This window comes from Phalacrocorax aristotelis, chromosome W, assembly GCF_949628215.1.
Source record: "Phalacrocorax aristotelis chromosome W, bGulAri2.1, whole genome shotgun sequence".
Taxonomy (NCBI): domain Eukaryota; kingdom Metazoa; phylum Chordata; class Aves; order Suliformes; family Phalacrocoracidae; genus Phalacrocorax; species Phalacrocorax aristotelis.
Window position 1 is genome coordinate 6,895,363 of NC_134310.1, and position 19,776 is coordinate 6,915,138.

General features: G+C 53.2%; 2 protein-coding genes across 2 annotated transcripts; both read right to left on the reverse strand.

The window, feature by feature from the left end:
* Positions 1–295: 295 nt before the first annotated feature.
* Positions 296–2,467, reverse strand: LOC142049710 (la-related protein 6-like). Its single transcript, XM_075077643.1, has 3 exons — positions 2,301–2,467; positions 1,804–2,014; positions 296–1,279 (listed from the first exon to the last, which is right to left on the reverse strand). The coding sequence occupies exons 1-3, from the start codon at positions 2,465–2,467 to the stop codon at positions 296–298; spliced, it is 1,362 nt and encodes a 453-aa protein (XP_074933744.1).
* Positions 2,468–2,881: 414 nt separating this feature from the next.
* LOC142049711 (DNA-binding protein RFX2-like) lies at positions 2,882–17,514 on the reverse strand. Its single transcript, XM_075077644.1, is given in 12 exon segments — positions 2,882–3,067; positions 9,228–9,409; positions 9,564–9,606; positions 11,683–11,836; positions 12,163–12,371; positions 12,757–12,906; positions 13,564–13,661; positions 14,140–14,291; positions 16,363–16,475; positions 16,799–16,821; positions 16,824–16,961; positions 17,430–17,514. Coding segments are annotated over 12 exon segments (1,533 nt in total).
* Positions 17,515–19,776: the final 2,262 nt, after the last annotated feature.

A 19,776-nucleotide genomic window follows, 5' to 3' on the forward strand; every position in this document is an offset into this window, starting at 1 on the left:
CCTTTGAGCAGTCTCAGTGACGCCGCTGGGGTGCTGGGAGACCCTCGGGAGCCTGCACAGGCGCGCTCTCGGTGCCACCAGCATGTTATGTCGGAGTTCCTGGGGTCGCTGCTGCTCAGCATCTCGTCTCACATGCTGACCTGCTCCGAGCATCGTCATCAACCGATAACTGCCGTCCCCTGCACCAGCTGCACCACCACTGCCCGCAGCTCTCAGGGCCCACACAGAGTTATTGTGCTCGAGTGAAGTGGAAAAGAAAAAAAGAAAAATCCCCAAACGCAAAGGTCAAAGAGCCTCAGTGCTGGAGGGTGAGCTTTCCTCTCCCCATGCTGCTGCTGAAGCCCTTGGTGCCATCAGGGCCATTGGGCAGGCGAAGCACCCCACCCCGCAGGCCAAGGGGCTCAAGCACCCGATTTCCTGCCAGGGAATTTCTGGGAGGAGGTGTGGCATGCAGAGCAGGCCTGCTGCCCCTGGGTGCCCACGTATCCACCCCGCTCCCCCAGCCGCAGCCGTGGGGCCACTCCGTGCTGGAGCGGAAGCCGTGGCAGCCACCGGTGCCCAAGCCCATCCCGAGTGGGGGGAAGACTTTCCTGGTGAGGAGCGATCTTGTAAAGGTGTTGCTAAAGTCCCTGGACTGGAAGGTGCTGCATGGGCAGGTGGGTGCTGAGGGTTCCGTGTTCAGGAGCAGGGACGGTGACACTGGAGCATTGCCTGACTCCGGAGAGCGGTAGAGCACGGAGCCCCCAATGCCATCGGGGAAGGTCGTGGCCGCCGCCTGCGCCTTCCAATCCCACTGGTGGCCCAGCTTCTTCGCCACCTCCCTCTTGTTCTGAGGTTCCTTCTTGGAGACCTTCCAGCAGAGCCAGACCACCCTGATGCTCTCACCGCACTGGTGGCTTCGGCGGCCGAGGTGCTCAAAGGCCCTGCGGGCGCTCCCCAGCCTATCGTACTCCACCAGGGCACAGCGCTTTCTCAGCAGCTCGGGGAAGAGCGACGTGTATTTCCGCACATCCGAGGGCAGCTTGCGGCCCGGCTGCAGGATGCGGATGGATACAATGGCACCAAAGGGGCTGAACATACTCACGATGGTCTCCATGAAGTTATTCTGGATCGGCAGCAGCTCCCAGGCCAGCAGCAGTTTGCTGGGGGAGAAGCTCCGCAGGGACTCGGAAAGGGGGACCCGCCGCCTCACTTTGGTGCCCTCCTTGTTCACTTCCAGCAGCTCCGAGAACTGCAGGGCGTAGAGTGTGAGCCGCCAGTCACGCGTCAGGTATTTCATCTGTGGGAGAAAGGGAGCCACTGCGTCCCCATGAGTGTCCCCAGGCAGGGACCACCCTCAATCCATCATCCAGGCAGGCTGAAGTCACGGCAAGGCACCATCCCCCTTTCACATGAGCAGATGCGGGTCTGCAGCAGGTGGTCTCCAGTGCCCCCTGGATTGCAGCAACAAGCTGCTGCTTCCCAGTACCTCAGACCAGCAGCACTTCACTGCACTTTTTCGGTTAAGGGATGGTCTCTCCCAAAGCAGCGCGGGGGGACAACGGGCAGAAGAGGCAAATCCAGCACTGAGGACTGTTCACTGCTTCCCCAGCCACCCTCCCTGGTTGCAGAACTGCTGCAGCACATCGAGGGCAGGGAGCAGAGCCCAGCTCTGCACCACCAGCACTTCCCTGGGACACAGACAGCCTGAGGGGAGCCTGGACCTCCCCACACACCCCACCAGAGACACACAGAGCACACCCAGACACCCTCCACCCAAAGGCCCTTTCCCACCCCGGCTGGCAGGTGCCATGGGCTGCCTACCTCCTTGAAGGACGTCAGCAGTTTGATGTTGACGAAGCCCATCTTGTTGTTTTGGACATGTTTCAGAAGGAAAGCATCCTTGGACAGGTTCTCATCAGAAAAGTAGAACTCCACCTGGGACACAATTCTCCGGACCAGCTGCGGGTCGGGGGCGGAGGAGCTGCAGTCCAACAGATCAGCCCCACAGACATCGCTTTCATCAGAGAAGCTCCTGGCAGAGCAGCAGAGACAGGGGTGTGAGCTGGTGGCCTTTGGGACGCACAGCACTGCCTGGTCTCAGCTACAACAGTGCAGATGGCAGAGACACCGCAGAGACCCAGGGCCATCAGCTACAGGGGAGCAACGCCAGCCTGCACCCCGTGTGCCTCCCAATGCTGGGAGCACCAATGCCAGACCGTGAACCCCAATCCATCCCAGACAAGGGACACATTCCCCTGGGGACAAACACGAGGCAAGAGCAGGGCTCAGCCCCCCCACGCATCCCAGCGGACACATACCCATTGAAGCTATTTAAGAAGTCCTCCTCTCTGATCAGGGTGAGCGAGCGGCTCTGCGGTGGAAGGAGATGCCGCGCCGGGAAGGAACTCCTTTGTTCCAGCTGAGGGGTGCTGCAGCTGGGCTGGGAAGCGAGCCCTGAGGCCACCCCGGAACTACCTGATGACATTGTCCTTCGCCTGGGACATTACAAAGGAGAAGCACAGTGCTAGGAGGCTTCCCAGCTGCAGCCAGCCCCAGGGCAGAGCCCTGCTCTGGGCTGCAGCCCCCAGCCCAGGGATGGGGGAGCAGAGGCAGCTCATTGCTGTGCCCTTACCTGCTTAGCAGGGCTGAGAAAGGCAGAAAGAGCTGGCTTTACCTCCTAGAGACCTGCAAGCAGCAGGCCCCAAACCTCCCCTCCTCCAAACTAAGGCTCCTAAAAGACAAAGTGAACTGAAGAAAGGTAAAGCCCTTAGAGCACCCAAGCTGCTGGCTTATAAAGGCAGCCACTCAGAATGAGCTGCAGCAGGCAGTTATGGGCCTGCCCCCTCTGAGACCCAGCAGGCTCCAGGTGAAACCTGTCTGCTGGTTAAACAGCCCCAGCTCAGCCCCGGGAGCAGCCATGATTGCTAAGCCAGGCCAGGTGGGCAGGGGAGGGGCAGAGCCACTGGCACTGGTACCGGTACCCAGTGGTGCCCGGTGGTGCCCAGCAGGGTGGTGAACTGCTGCCATGAGGCATCTTGATCTGTGCCTCAGTTACTGTGTCTTGTGCAGAGGCAGTAAGAGTGACCTGGAGGTGGAAGGAGGGTTGAGTCCAGGGCACTCTTTGGGCTCCTGGTGCTGCCAGAGTGACAGGCAAAGGTCTTTCTTCCTGCAGCAATGTTCCTCATCCCAAGGAGAGGGAGCAGAAGAGCCCCAAGGATGGGCTGAAGCCCAGGGAAGGGCACAGGCCCCCTGGGAGGGGGTGACACTGTGGGGCAGGACGGCCCATAGCTTCAGTATGAGATGGGGAAGGAGGTCCGGGATGAAGCTCATCCTTGATGCTTGACCTGCCACCATGGGCAGCGTGGAGATGGGGACATGGCTGTCAGAGCAGCGGGGGCTTGGGCAGGCAGGGCGGCCGTGCCAGGCCGGGGGCGATGCCAGGGCATGGTGGGCTGCCCAGGCGGCCGAGAACTGGAGCTGCCCATCTGTGCAGGCATGGGGTTTAGCCAATGTTGCTCTGTGCCCTGTGGCCACAAGGACCAGCCAAGGGCTCGCCACGCGTCCACCCTGAGCTCTCAGAACCACCTGTCACCAGGCTGGCAGCACCTCCCATGCGGGCAGCCTGGTCCCCGGCTGCAGCACTGCAGTCTCCCCTGCCCAAACACCCTGCCCCAGCCATGCAGGGCTGCTGCCGATGAATCCCCGGGCTGTGCCGCACTCTCCAGCTCAAAGCTCGTCCTTCTGGGATGAGTCCCGGGGACCGGCAATGCCGAACCTCTTCTGGGGTGTCACAAGCCCCCCGTTTTCCCTGGGGGCGGTGCACTTGCTGTCACCCCCGTACCACCTCCTGCCACTCTCTGCTGGTTGGGAAGCGTGTGTCGGTGAGATGGTGGGTGGAAGAGAATGTCCTGGGGTGAGAGGTGGCCTGCCTTGCAGGGGAGCTGGCAACAGCCACGGTCCCTGAAGGGTGGTGGCACTTGGTGGCAGGGGACAACGAGGGCACACCTCACCTGAACTTGCAAAGGGTGGCAGGACACTACAGGGCCGAACTCCACCCCCCCCCCATCTACGTTGCCTCTAGACTGGAAGTACCTGCTGCTGCCAACCAGCCTTTGCCCACGCGCAGGCACGGCCTGTCCCTGGCAGGCAGCAAGGGGCCGCGCAGGCAGCCCCGCTTCCCCCGCCCTTCGCTGGGGTCCCATTGCCGAGCCCGGCAGCTCCCCGGCCTGCCAGCCCAGCCCCGCAGCAACGCTCGCGCCGGAGTCTCTGCAGGGATTTGCCCCCCGGGGAGGGGCGATGGAGCCAGCAGCGAGCCGAACGGGGCCGTGGGCGCCTTCTAACGGCAGCATTCTGAGCTGCGCTTCGCTTTCCACCTGCAGCCGGGTACGCTCGGGGTCAGGAGGAGCTGCTCTGCTCCCCAGGGGGAAATAAGGCCCTCGTTCCCGCCCTGAGAGCTGGTATCCGAAGGAAGGTTCAGGCTGGTCCAGCCGTCCCCGCAAGACGGGATAATCCAGAGGGGGAGTGAAGCGAGCAAGGACACAGAGGGAGAGGCTGACGGTAAAGCTTCCCCTTCCCACGGGGTGAGAGCAGGAATGACCTGTCAGCCGGCACACCCCTGTCTCGCTGCTCCCATCCTCCACACCTAGTCTGGAAGCATAATTAGAAAATGCTTCTTGTGGCCCCGTGCAGAGCAGCAGCCTGACCTTTCAGACGCTTCTCCCCTCCGTGAACTTTGGTGTAACGGGCATATTACCCCTGCAAACCGGCCGCTCTGCTGTGGTGACTCTGCCTCCCTGCAGACACCGGATCCCTGGCCAAAAGTGCTTTAACTGGACTGCAGTGGGCAGATCCTGCACCTCCCCCAGACACTGTAAGGCTGCAGCATCTGCCTGACACCTCCTTTCAGTGACTAAAGAAGAAATGGGACCACAACAATTATTGTACAGGCCTGAGCATTTGATACGTGTTTATTGCTCTTCCCAGCTAAAGCTGGGAATTTTGTGCATGTCGGGTTTAGGTGGTTATCCAAGCTCCTTGCACGGTGCTGCAGAGCTCCAGAGCATCTCGTTTGCCCGTCCGTGGTAAGCAGAAGGTGGCCGGGTTTGGTTGGTAGCGGCTGCAAGGAAGAGCCAATGCGCCAGCTGAAGTTAAGATCACGCTCAGTGGGAGCAGGGGAGTTTAAGACTTGATTGCTCCGTTGTTTTTTTAGACCATCTGATCTCATTGGCAGGATCTGAAGTGCAGACTTTGACCCAGGGCATATTCCTAGTCGCTATTTACAAATATATCCAGCTTTCTCACTTGTCTCCTGCTGCTTCGATATGAGACATTTACAGACAAACATCACCCCGACAGACAACAGCACGGGACAGTAAGAGGGAAAGATGTGCCACTACACACACCTTCTTTTCACTTTCCACTAGCAATATTTTTCCAAGTGCCACAGCTACCTTAGTACCATTCCGAACGAGCAAATAATATATTTGGATAGAATATGCTCTGCTATGAAAATGTACATGGGACCCCTGGAAAAGCTCACATCAAACACTTCATCACGCTCACAACGTCACCTCCAACGGGAGAGTAAGTCAGGCCAAGCAGTGTGGTGACAAAGGCTCCTTAGCTGTCTCCCAAGAGGTGAGACAAGAGAGGAAACACCTCAAGTGTATGTACACGGATGCACGCAGTCTAGGTAACAACAGGAGGAACTGGAGCTCCGTGCCCACTCAGAAGGGTACGACATCGTAGGAGTAAATGAAACATGGTGGGACACCTCAGACGACTGGGGCATCACAATGGACGGTTACAAGCTCTTTTGTAAAGATAGGCAAGGTAGACTAGGTGGAGGAGTTGCACTCTTGTCATGGTTTTAGGTGGGGTAGAGTTAATTTTCTTCACTCCAGCTGGTATAGTGCTGTGCTTTGGACTTAGCATGGAAAAAAATTGTTGAGACAACACGCAGATGTTTTGGGCTGTTGCTGGGTAGCGCTTGTACTAGTCAAGGACTTTTCTAGCCTCCCATGCTCTGCTGGGTGCACAAGAAGCCGGGAGGGGAGGGGGCACAGCTAAGAGAGCGGATTCAAACTGACCAAAGGGATATTCCATATCCTGTAACGTCATGCCCAGTATGTTAACTGGGAGGGGCTGGCCGGGGGAGGGAGGAAGCAATCGCGGCTCGGGGACAGGCAGCGTCGGTCGGTGGGTGGTGAGCGGTTGTATCGTTCGTGTTTCTGTGTTTTTTTTCCCTTTATTTTCCCTTTCCTTTCCTTTTCCATTTTATTATCTTAACATTATTGTCATTACTATCATAATCATTATAATTATTATTATTTTATTGTAATCCTTAAACTGTGCTTATCTCAACCCACAAGTTCTTTTGCTTGTCCAATTCTCTTCCCCATGCCACAGGGGTGGGGGGCAGTGAGCAAGCGGCTGGGTGGTGCTCAGTTGCCAGCTGAGGCTGAACCACGACAACTCTACATCAAGGAACACCTGGAATGTATCGGAGCCAACTATGGTGATAGTGGCTGCTCTATCGAATGCCTCTGGGTTAAAGCCAAAGGGGTCATATCCAAGCAGGACCTCACAGTGGCCTTCTGCTATCGACCTCCTAACCATGGTGACGAAGCCGACAAAGTGATACTTGGGGCACTAAAGCAAGCTTCTGGCCAACAGAGCCTGGTCCTGATGGGTGACTTCAACTACCCAGACATCTCCTGGAAGAACAATACGGCAGCTTGCATGCCATCTACCAAGTTCCTGGAGTGTATAGAGGACTCTTTCCTGATACAAATGATAGACGTGCCAACCAGGAAGGAGGCGCTGCCGGACTTGCTATTCACAAACCGGGAAAGCCTGCTTTGTAATATCTTGGTTAGTGACAGCCTTGGCTGCAGCGACCACAATATTGTGGAGTTTGGGATCCTGCTGAGTGTGCTGAAGGTCACCTCTAAGACAAGGGTTCTAGATTTTAGAAGAGCAAACTTCAGTGCGCTCAGGGCTCAACTCGGAGGGATTCGATGGGAGGCTTCCATGGAATACAAAGGAGGTAGTGAGAGCTGGGAATTCTTCAAGAACTCCCTATTGGAAGCACAAAACCAGTTTATCCTCTACAAAGGAAGAGGAAGTAGGCAGAGCAAGAGGCCCCCATGGCTCAACCATGACCTCCTGGGTCTACTCAAATCCAGAAGGGAAGCACACCAGAAATGGAGAAGCGGAGGATTGTCCACAGAGAACTACAAGGGCATAGCCAGAGAGTGCAGAGACGCAGTCAGAAAAGCAAAAGCCCAGTTTGAATTGAAACTGGCTGTAGACATAAAAAATAACAAGAAAGGGTTCTTCAGACGTGTCAACCACAAGCAGAAAAAGAAGGAAAACATAGGCCCATTGTTAAATGGAAAAGGAGAATCAATCACCAATGATGCAGAAAAGGCAGAGGTCCTCAACACCTTCTTCACCTCACTCTTTACCAGCACTGCAGGGTCCCAGGCTTTGGGAACAAAATTGCCAATTGAACCAAACACCGACCCACCGTCGGTGAAGGAAGAGTTAGTATATGAACTACTAGAGGAGCTTGACCCCCACAAACCAATGGGCCCTGACAACATCCACCCGAGGGTGTTGAGAGAGCTTGCTGACATCATCGTAAAGCTGCTCTCCATAAGCTTTGAAGAAGTCAGGGAGAACGGTGGACGTCCCTGAGGACTGGAGGAAGGCAAATGTTACCCCTATCTACAAGAAGGACTCGAGGGAGGATCCGGGTAACTGTAGGCCCATCCGCCTTACTTCAGTCCCTGGGAAAGTTATGGAACGAATCCTCCTGGGGGCCATCACAAGTCAATTGAAGCACGTGATTGGGAAAAGCCAACATGGCTTCACTAAAGGCAGATCGTGCTTGACTAACCTGGTGGCCTTCTATGACAAAGTGACTTGCCTGGTGGACATGGGGCGGGCGGTGGACATTGTCTACCTGGACTTCTCCAAGGCCTTTGATACGGTCCCCCATAGTCTCCTCCTGGAGAAATGGATGTGTTATGGGCTAGAGAAGCGGTCTGTGCAGTGGGTGGGGAACTGGCTGACAGGCCGCACCCAAAGGGTGGTGGTAAATAGCTCTTTCTCAAACTGGCAACCTGTCACTAGTGGAGTCCCCCAGGGATCGATATTGGGCCCAGTGTTATTCAACATCTTTATAAGTGATCTGGATACTGGCATCAAGAGTAGCCTGATGGAGTTTGCTGATGACACCAAGTTGAGTGGGGAAGCAGACATGCCAGAAGGGAGAGCTGCTCTGCAGGGAGATCTGGATAGGTGGGAGGAGTGGGCCAGCAAGAAGCTTACAAAGTTCAACAAGGAGAAGTGTAAGGTCATGCACCTGGGAAGACATAATCCGGGAGTGCAGCACAGACTGGGATCCACCTGGCTGGAGAGCAGCTCTGTGGAAAGGGACCTGGGGGTCCTGGTGGACAGAAAGCTCAACATGAGCCAACAGTGGCTGCTGTGGCCAAGAAGGCCAACAGGCTGCTGGGTTGCATCAAAAAGGGCATCGCCAGCAGAGATAAAGAAGTCATTACCCCACTCTACTCAGCGCTTGTCAGGCCACACCTGCGTACACACCTGTGTACAGTTCTGGTCCCCTCTATACAAAAAGGATGTGGACAGGCTGGAAGGGGTCCAGAGAAGGGCCACCAAGATGATCAGAGGACTGGGAAGCTGCCGTACGAGGATAGGCTGGGAGAACTGGGTTTGTTCAGCCTTGAGAAAAGGAGGCTCAGAGGGGATCTCATCCCCATGTACCAGTACTTAAGGGGTAGTTACAAAGAAGATGGAGACTCCCTTTTTACACGGAGTCCCAAGGAGAGGACAAGGGGCAATGGACACAAATTGCTCTTGGGGAGATTCCGACTGGACACCAGAGGGAAATTTTTCACACTGAGAAGAGTCAACCATTGGAATAGTCTCCCCAGGAAAGTGGTTGACTCGGCCACGTTGGACACTTCAAGAGTCGTCTGGACAGGGTGCTGGGCCGTCTTGTTTAGACTCTGCTCTTCCTAGAAAGGTTGGACTAGATGACCTCTGAGGTCCCTCCCAACCCCTGATTCTGTGATTCTGTGATTCTGTGATCATTAGAAATAATAATAAAAATAATAATAATAAAAGCTATTTATGACACGGCCTTTATTCACAGAAAGATTTGCCCCAGGGCTTTGTTTTTGCAGTTTGGCTCGATGACAGATTCCCCCACCCACCTCTGCCCTGTAGTCCGCATCAGCCCAGACCCCCAGGACACAGAAAGGGAGAATAAAACCCTGCTGGGGCAGAAGCTCCACCAGCTCAGCCCTGCCGGAGCCACCATCACAATGTTTCACAAGCGCACCCCCCATGCTCCGGGGGGCTGTGTCCACCTCGCTGCCCAGGTCACTCATGTCCTCTGTAAAGGACAGGTCTTGGCATGAGAACGGCGACCGGAGGGGAAGAGCTCCTTTCTCCTAACAGAGCAGGGTGGAGGAGCCAGCACGAGGTTCCCCCTCCCACAGTGATTCAACCCTGACCCAGCAGGATTCCCCTTGAGGGAGAGGAGGCACCTTTGTCCAGCGGTGTTGGAGACAGAGGTGTGAGGTCACCAAACTGAAAGACAAAGGCATTACAAGGTGAGTGAGGCTTATGGAGACCAGACCTGAAGTTGGCATCTGTTTCCAAGCAATTTTAACAAGCAGCCTAAGTGCTCCAGAGGAAGCACGAGCATCAGCAGTGCCGGCGGTGAAAAGCAGAAAGCAAAACCAACCACATATTTTGGGGAAAAGTCTGCTGCTGGCATTGAAGCCTCTGGGCAAACACCACACGCAACAATCCAAGGCAGGATGGAGCTGTGGAACGAAGGGAGAAATGTTTCTGTCTGCCATGTCAGGGCCAAGTGCTGCCACAGACTGAAGGATGGTGCCTTTTCTCCAGCCCTCTGCATCTCTTCGGCAGCTACTCAGGCATGCCAGCTATTCCCCTCTCCTGGGGCTCTACCATCACTCCACCCTGTGCAACTCTGTGCAAAGCCTTCGCATTCGCGTCACGGAAGTGCTTTGCCTTGCAAGGCCGCCGTGTCAAGTGTAACCAGAGAGCTGGGGATATATTGGGTTCTGGAGACGTGTTGTCTCCCTCTGTGACGAGGTCTGAAACACTAAATTGCTATAACAGTAGTGTTGAAAAGTCATGCAAAGTTGGGCAGCGGAAGGCACTGAGGAGAGCAGGAGTTTAAAAGTGAGTGATGGAAATGGAAGGACACGATTCATCCTCTTTTGCTGGGAAGAATCAGCCTCGTCCTGGACAACAGAAATATTGCACGGGTTTAAAGAAGGCAAAACCTGATGGATGAAAGCCTGCCACAGCTAGGTCTTGCTGGAAGCCACTCTCTGCCTTGCATGTTCCTTGAATATCAATAAAGACAGAGGTTTTGCAGGGAATAGTGGGAACTTGCAGCACTGCTGACTTGGGGCAACAGCATGGGCCTAAAGGGGGTGGGGGGGAAGCGACAGGCATTTGTTTTGCCTGGCTCCCCTACATGAGCTCCAGGTAAGGAAGAAAACAGGTATGAGCTTCAAGGAGCAAATGAGATCAGTTTTAAACTAACAGTAGTTGCTATATTGCTATCACAAGTTGATGAGGGCCTTTTAAATCTAGGCAATTTTCAGAAGGAAAGAGTAGAAGTGACCTCAGCTAGGCAGGACAGGACCTGCCTGCAAGCCAGGTGTGGGAAACTATAGGATTGAATCAACATGTGGGTCCCATGGTAAGTTGTTTGAGATAGAAAGCGGGCTGGAGGACTATGGGCATGCGATGGAATTAGCTTGACTACAGACCCGGCATCAGACCCGCTGATGGAAAATTACAGAGAATCTGCAAGTCACCAGGAGGAGGAAGAAAGGCGAGGGATATCTCGGCCTTGAGAGCAAACGATAAACAAGAACAAGGAATTTTGGCACGAAGTGCAGAAATAGACTGTTCGTTAAGGAAGTGTCGCAACCCGTGAAGCTTGTTTACAAGAGCATATAAAAGCACTGCGACTTAAAAATAAAGCTGAAGCTTGCTCTATCACTCACATTGAGTTGGCTGCTTGCTTTCCTCGCTCGCTGCAAGCCAGGCACTGGATTTAGTGTCTGATTGGTTAAAAGAAAACTCCAGTCCATGCCCCACACACTCCCCAACACAAACAACCCACCGTTTCTCTTCTTCAAGTCAAAGACAGAGAGAGGGCCTGACTGTGCATGTAACTGGAGCTTGCAGAGGCCTGAGCAAGTTCCGTGAACAGTACCACCGAAAGCTGCAGGGAAAGGAACTTTTGGACCTTTCTTTGCTTGGTTTAGTTTTTTTGATGGGTCTTTGCCCTGGCAGGAATCCCGCCATCAGGGTTGGTGCCCACAGGTAATGGAGAGAAGTAGGGAGATCTTTTTCCTCCCTCCTCCAGGCTGCCAAAGGCCAGCTGATGCTCAACTGCCCCCAAACCCACCAGCTCAGCTATTAGCAAGCCAGGATGGAAGGGGCTCAAGGAGCTGGATTCTTGTGCCAGGCACGCAGAAAGCTCAGTACCTGCTTCGGCTATGATGGCTACAAAAACACGTTCAGGGCACAGCGCTGTTTGTGAAACACACGAGTTCCAACCTCTTAAGGAGCTGCTTAGTATGGGTTTGTTTCTAGGGAATTAACAATTCTCACCTCTCCCATTCCAGCAGTCGGCCTCTCCCCTGTTGCCTGGGCAACACGGTGCTCTACCAGATAAACCACGGATTCATCGCAGAGCAGGCAAATCAGGTGGAAGGAACCAAAGCTGGCAGCACTGCGCAAGGTGAGGTCCCGGATCGCCATGGAGCTGGAACACGGCCGGGAAACAAAATATTTGGGATGCGTTTTATACGTGCGTCACGGCTGATGTGAATTCTTGACCCTGAAGGCACTGTGGGACACAGTGCTCTGTTCCTACCTCGAACCCAAGAGTATCAAAGCACTTTCAGAAATTAGTCCTATCCCCATCCTGAAAGGATACAGGAGACACAACGCTCCCTTCTGTACCAGGGCAGAGCAACAGTTAACCAGAGTTGCACGGGAGTAAAGAACTTGGCCTTGGCTTTCCAAGGAGCTATTGACGTGCCCTGAGCCCAATGCAGAAATATCTCCAAAGTGAGAAAGAAAATGTACCTATAGAAAGACCGTTTCAGCAAGACCTGTCTGGCTGCCTTGGGGAAGCTGGGAGTGCCCTCGTGATGCTTCAGGACTTGAGTAACAACATTATCCAGCCAGCTAGCCCACTGGTGCAGAGAACTCTGCTGCTGCAGAGTGAGCTTGAAATCCCGCTCCAGCTTCTGTACCATGCCTTCCTCGCACTGGCACGCCCACGAGGCTTGCTCCTGCTCGGGAAGAAGGGCTGACAGTTACTCACGCCAAGCCTGCACGGTTGGTGTATCCCAACCTAGGAATTCAGCTGCATTTCTAGTAGACAAGGACCCCAGAGCAGCTCTGAGCCATGTCTCCTCCGAGCTGCCCTGACCACAATATTATTATGAGAACTATATTTTTGTTGGTAGCACTGCTTCTTACAGAAGCTCCTTAGTACCTTCCCCACTACTCACAGTGAGATGGCAGACTTACCCGGGAAAGTAACACCCAAACTGTTCAATTGCCCATTTAACTGCCTTTTAGTTCTGGCAATAAGATGCTGGTTACCAGCAGACAACCTCATTAGAGACTCCCAGTTCTAGACAACACGACCGAGGAGCAGATACCGTAAGTTACCTGCGCGTTGGTGAAGTCGACCCGATTGAGATCGCCGAGCATCTGGTTTATCTGGGAAGTGTTCTGCAGCACCGCACGGGTGGCCTGAGCCAGGCGGTTCAGCGATGCGTAGCTCCGTAACGTCTGCGCAAAGGCACTCACTACCCCCACCTGCGACACAGCAACGCAGGGCTCCGCGAGCAGGAGGCCACGGGGCTGGACGGCAAACTCTTCTCAATGCTGAGCTCAAGCACACGGTGCGCATCAGCTGGGATCACCTGCACAGTCCCACCCACGCTGCTGCCCAAAGCATAGCCGAGTGCTCCAGAGCACCACTTTTGCACCACCTATCGTGTCTCGCAAACCAGCCTCTGCATTTCTTTTCTTTAAACTAAGAGGTTTCCTCACTCTGCCTCTAGCAGTGACTGGCAAGGTGAGAAGCGGCTGCAAGAATCCATGGCTTCAGGAGAGGGGCAGTAGGAGCCTGAGGTTCAATCTCTGCAACGCCATTCAGTCCAGGGGGTGTCCTGCAATTTTTAGTAGGACAGCTTCATGCCATGCAGAGATTTTCTTCCAGAAAGCTTATCTGCAATCCCGGGACATGGGAACGGCTCAATGGACAGAGCACCATCAGCCTCTGGTACAAAGGGATTGCCCTGCCTGTCCTCCCACTCCTTGCCGATTTGCGTTGATAGATATTCATTATATGGTGCTAGTCTGGAGTACATGTGGCCAAACCCCAGCAGTGATTTCCAGTCCCTGTGGAAAACTGCAACGCGCACACACTCAGTTCCTACCCCGGACCTGCCGCGTGCTCCCTCTGCTTACCTTGGCCTGGACAACCTCGGGGGGAAGTTCACTCATTGCGTTCATCAGCCACCCTTCCAAACTCTTGGCAAAATTACCAATTGCTTGTGTAAGCGTGCCTGCAAAGAAGTCTGCAGAGTTAGAAAAGCTGCTCCATGTCATCTTGGGACACCACTTGCTAGCTGAGAGCTGCTGTGGAAAGCACAGCCGCTGATCTGGGTAGCTGTGAGCTCAGCTTAGCGTCAGGGAAACCAGCTGGGTCCTTGACTCCGAGCCAACGTCAGGAGAAGTGATACGCAATCAACCAAACTTTAAAAAGCATGGGGATTTCCAGGGGCCACAAAGTACCATCGACGTAGAGCAACGCGGCAGGAGAACTTCTACTGTTGCCATCGTATTTTAGCCTGCATTCAAACCAAAACCCTCTACTTCAGCTTTTACAATGGAAACCCTTGTGGCAAGCGGTAGCCAGACCGAGTGAGTCACGGATCGCTGCTTCTCACACGCAACATCCCGTGACTCAGCCCAGCGAGGAGCAGGAGCCGAGCTGGAGTTGGGACCACCCGTGTCCTCCCAGCCACGCCGCAGGATACTCACTGGGCTCCGGCCTGAGCACGTCTGGGATGAGAATCTCCACCAGGGCCTGGTACAGGATGTGATCACAGTCTCTCATCCGTTTGAGGATGGGTTCGTATTTGCACAGAGTGATCAGCTGATCTCCTGGGAGGGTCCCTTCGTGTTCTTTGTCGCTGTGGGAGGATGAGGAGGGAGGCAGCCTTAGCAGCAAGTTTGCCTTCAGGGCATTCACCCTTCCTCTTGATTTCTAACCCCGGTTTTCAACAGAAAAAAAAATCTATTCATGTTTCTTTCAAAGGGAAACGTTTGATCGTTTGTACAAGTCTTTGCTGACTCTGCACGCGCCTCTCTGTCCACGGGGTCAGAGCCCTGGCCACAGCTTTCCCTCAAATCCCTAGCAACCAGTGCTTGGCCTTCGCTCCTTCCAGCTTTAGCTTGAGTTGCCTTTCACACACTCACGTTCATGTGCACCTGGGCATTGTACTTCACTACAGTCGTTTCGGCAAGCAAAGGCTTAGCTGGTTCTTCCTCACGGACCCAGCTCTTTCCAAAACCTTCACACTCTCTCCTCTGCCCTCAACCTCCACACCTGTAGCAGCGGGGACAAAATGTATGCGGCGAATGGTTTTTGAGCAGATTAGCCGGTGTTGACAGATCCTACAAATGGTTTTGAGGTGTTTAACACCTTCAAATGCTGAAAGTTTTCAGAAGGAAAAGGATTTTCTGTTTTGATGAGAACAGCGCATATTGTCTCTTAACTGAATGCGGTCAAACAAGCTGGCGTTATTTTCACTTTATAGGGGTACGGAAACTTGTTCTGCACGATTAAGGCGTAAGGTATTTGGTGAAACTGCAAGCAGAGAAAATGTAAGCCTTAAGCACTGCCAGAGCATCGAAGCAGAGCTGCTAAGACACTATGGTGGGAACTGGGAATTTGCCCTGGACTTTCCCCTTGCGTTACATCAAAACCATTAAAGCCAAGCCTTGGACACAGAATAAAGCGGCACTTACAGCCTCTGCCCGAGTGGTTTTTGTAAATGAACCCCACAAGCATACTCCTCGGACACTCACACAGAGAAACCGGCCACAAAGTACCTAAACTTTCTCTTAAGTGGAACCATATTCTGCACTTTATCATGCTTTCAGTTTGGCACTTGCATAATACTTTGGGTTTATATTTGTAGATAAATAAATCAGGGGGAGGGAGTGCTTTGTTTACCTGTCGCGATTATTGGCAGTGGTATGGAGAGGAATTAGAGTGCACAGCCTTAGCAAGAGAGGCTAGTTCAGACAGAGCCCTGCAGAAATGCTGCCTCCAGTATCCAGCGAGCCTCTCAGTACCTAGCACGGCTCTCTCTGTGGTGTTCAAATTTGCTTTGGAGATCTGCCCGTAAGTAAAAGAGATTTTGAAACAATTAAACCAAGGTACAGTGATTCGTTGTGGGAAGACATCCATTGGGTAACATCTACTGAGGACAACAGGGCCATATTCTACAGATTATTACGGGGTATTTGCTTATTACTCAAATTGTTCCCATTTTGCTTCTGAAAATGTCAGTATCAGAAGCCCTTATATAATCTGTAGAAGTGGACCGTTCAGACTTTTAATACGCATTTTAACAAGAAACCTTCACCTTTCCAATCTTCTCTGTTTGCACTTGTTTCCATCCCCGTCTCTCGGCAGCAGATTCCCAACGTGCAAACGATGACCAAAAGGCAGGAACAACAAGCCAGGCAGGAGTACCAAGATCAGAGCAGCTTCGCCTGCCATTACCTGCCTCAAAACATGGGGCACTTGAAAGATTTGGATAGCCATCCAAAGAAGTGAGTCGGTTGAGGTGTCACTAAAGCCTCCGAGTCCGAGATGTCACGGAGACCGAGACCTAATGACATGGGACCGTTACTGTCGGCTCCTGCTGGCCATTTACAAAAGCATCATCCCGTTCTCATCCGTCCAAACGCTCTCTGCGTTTCTGATCAGCACTTGTTACAGGAGGTATAAGGCACAGAGAGGTACCTAATCGGAGCAGATGCTTTCCTCAGAGGTCTGAGCTTTGGGCGGTCAGTACAATATTGAACACTTCTGACACTCCTTGTAACGCCTCTGCAGGGAAGTGAATACTTTCGACTCCTACAAAGCACTCAGAATGCCTAACGGGGCAGAAAAGGCTTCAGGCACTTTTAACAGATAAATTACCACCAAAAAAAGGATCATTCAGGAATAATCAAAACACAGCAGTGTACCTGGATGGCAGGGCGGTGGAGCCATCGCTAGATGGTGTTTTAGGACTCCAGGAGGTTTGCCACAGTTTCTCAAGATAATGAAATTGAAGAGTCATTACAACATCCCAAGTCGCCTAACAACAAAGAACGCAGCTCATTAGCTGCCCTCCTAGCACCTTGACACACAGTGTAGGCATAAATTTCATGTGCTGTCGTTTAGATTTTATAATTTACAAGAAGACTAACAGAAAGGGCATTGTTTTAATAATCAACATAACATAAAACAGGTCCCACAATGAAAAAATAAGATAAAGCGCAATATTTCAGCTGTAATACCTAGCAAATCAAGCATTCCCTATTATATTCTAGCTTTTCCCAAGAGCAGGATATGAGATGAGCACATGAATTATCTCCCACATCAATTAATAAGGCAATTAAAATAATTCCATAGAATCACCTCACAGTGTCGACTGTAAAGAGCAGGATTCTCACATCATTCACGGTGACCCCTTCTTGTAAGAGGGTGTTACCTAGATCAGGGGCCGGGAACTCAGGAAAGACATGGGTTACATCCAGGGGAAAAAAAAATGGTGGGGAAAGATGGTGAGAGTTAGGCAGGACTCAATGAGCCGGACTACTGGTGAGTGCAAGGCGCTGCTGTCTTTCATGCTTCAGCTGGGGATGAAAAAGGAGAAATGAGGCCAATAATCTAGTGCTTTCCCCATTCACGCTGCTATGCTGGGCAAAAAGCAAACAATCGCAGCCTGCTTTATTTACTGTTGAAAGGAAAAGGTTTTCTTTCCCTTTGTAATGAAAGAAACAAGAATACGTTGCCCTCATCTACTGCGCCTCCCATTACGTTTTCTCTGGAGCCTGAAAAATGTCTCTGTGGTAATTGGAGGGTACAATGGAAAATATAATTGGACAGAGACGTATCAGCAGCAGTTGTACTGCAGAGGAGGCTCAGAGCTGGCCAGGGTTTGGTATCTCTGCTGGAGAGGACGGAGACACGTAGATCCACACAGCAAAGCCAGAGAGCCTGTCTCCTAAGAGAAGGTCCGTAGGGATCGTCTGCATCTGATACATACTGCAGCCTTTGCAATGCAGAGACTCGCTCTTCTCCCTCCGGCTGCCTGCCTTAGCAAGGCTCTTCAGGACCTCCACGCCTTCCATCCAACTGGGACAAAACCCCATGGATTAAAAACGTACTTAGAGGGAACGAACAGGCCTGAGGGTACAAGGAAAAAGCCTTCCTGTGGGTGTGGGAGTCAGCAAATAAACTTAGCAAGTGTGATGTTACAAGAGCGTGGCTTGGGATTTACAAAGGCACAGGCAAACACATAGACGTTATTTGCAACACAGTCATGCAGAGTTTTGTGTTTCTCATGTCATACAGGAGGTTGACATTCTAGGGCAGCATTTGAGGGTTGACTCTTTCTAGCATCTAGTCAAGTGGAGGGGCAAAATGAGAACTTCCTTTTGAAAAGCACTCCTCAAGACAGAATGAAAGGCAAGTTTGCCCAACGTGACACCAATAAAAGAAGAAACTGAGAAGCAGAGCTGGAGCGGGTGCCGGAGCGCAGGCTCTCCGTCTCGGGAGCTGACTTTTGCATTTACTCTCTGGTTGGGAGCTGAAGAAATAAGTTCTTCTGCTCCTTCTTCACTCCAGCAAGAACCAGAAGTGTCTGTGCTTCCAGGAGACAATTCCAAATTCCTTTGCACATGGTGTTTTTATATTCAGAATTACTCAGACGTAAGACAAACCACAGCACTATTTAACTTGCACTGTGGCACAAAGGAAAAAAATTCCAATACCCCAAACAAAACCCCAAAGCCACCCAAGCACAACACAAGCCCCCAAGTTCTTCACACTGATTTGGCAGAACAAGTCCATAGCTGAGGTCCTAGGACAGTTTGGTCAGAGGGAGGCAGTGAAAAGCACCACATACGGTGGCATTCTCTCTAGCAGCGGGCTGGATCAAGCCGCTGGCAAACAGAACAGGCAGATAAACGCTGTTTCATAGAATCATGGAATAGTTTGGCTTGGAAAGGAGTTTTAGGGGCCATCTAGTCATAGGGGTTATTGGGAGGTGGCAAGACGGTATTGGGGAGCCAAGGGAGTTTTGGTGGGGTGGCAGGGATGTGGAGGAGATGGAGGGAGTGGGTGGTGGTTGAGTAGGGGTGGTGTACTTTGGGGGTAGGTTGGGGCAGGAGGGGATGTCGTAGGTTTGCTGGTATCTGTTGTGTTGGTTTCTGTTTCCATGAAAAGCTGTTTGTGCAAATGGCTTTGTGCCCGCGTGGGAGGGGGAGGGAGCACAGGGGCCACCGGGAAAGGGCACCCAAGGGGTACAGAAGCCCTGCTGAGCCCCAAATCACAGCCAGCGAGCCCCAAAGGGCACCAAGACACAGCCAGGGCCGACTCACTGCCCACAGGGCAGGCAATGGCAGGGGGGACAGCACGGACACAGGCTTCCCCGGGCAAAGCAGCCCTTTGGTGGCGGAGCCACGACAGACAGCTCCTTGCAGGACTCACGGACACAGCCCCACGCAGAAAGCAGCACGGGGTCCCTGGGACAGGGACACAGCTCGGGGGCTGGGGAGGGCACAGACACGCCCCAACAAGGCCTGCAAGGCCTCCGTCTTGAGCACGACCAGCGTCCCCTCCAGCAGGGACAGGGCTCATTGCAAAGGCCCTCAAAGCCAATCAAGACAATCACACCCTTCCTCAGGCCCACCTCACTCAGCCCCAGAGACCGGCTTTGCCTCCCTTACCCCCCAAAATAACCCAAATCACCCCCAGAATGGCGAGGGAGGGAGCTGCAGGCCAGCCAGGGAACCCCCTCCCCTTCTCTGCCTCCACTGTGGGCAGCCGCAACACTAAATAGGATGGGGGGTGGAGGTGAGAGTGGTTGGAAATAATTAAAAAGAAAATACTCACTGCAGCAGCCAGAAAGTGCCTGGAAGTTTCACCCCTCTTTATTGCCTGTTTCCCATCCGAGATCCACAACGTGGGCCAGTGCAGCCAACGACGACTTCGGGGAGCCACCTCAGCTTTGCGGGTAGGGCTTGCAGAAGGTGCGGGGTGAGGTCCCATCAGAGCAGCCCCCAGCACCGGTGGTCGTAGGGGATAAGCCCCTTCCTTTGAGCAGTCTCAGTGACGCCACTGGGGTGCTGGGAGCCCCTCTGGAGACTGCACAGGCGCGCTCTCGGTGCCACCAGCATGTTATGGCGCAGTTCCTGGGGTCGCTGCTGCTCAGCATCTCGTCTCACATGCTGACCTGCTCCGAGCATCGTCATCAACCGATAACTACCGTCCCCTGCACCAGCTGCACCACCACTGCCCGCAGCTCTCAGGGCCCACACAGAGTTATTGTGCTCGAGTGAAGTGGAAAAGAAAAAGAAAGAAAAATCCCCAAACGCAAAGGTCAAAGAGCC

Excerpts from the sequence above, each read along its gene's own strand:
- LOC142049710 (XM_075077643.1), bottom strand. The coding sequence starts at position 2,467 with ATGTCATCAGGTAGTTCCGGGGTGGCCTCAGGGCTCGCTTCCCAGCCC. Across the intron at positions 2,015-2,300 it reads TTCTTAAATAGCTTCAATGG|GAGCTTCTCTGATGAAAGCG; the intron begins GTATGTGTCCGC and ends CTGCTCTGCCAG. Across the intron at positions 1,280-1,803 it reads TGCTGACGTCCTTCAAGGAG|ATGAAATACCTGACGCGTGA; the intron begins GTAGGCAGCCCA and ends TTTCTCCCACAG.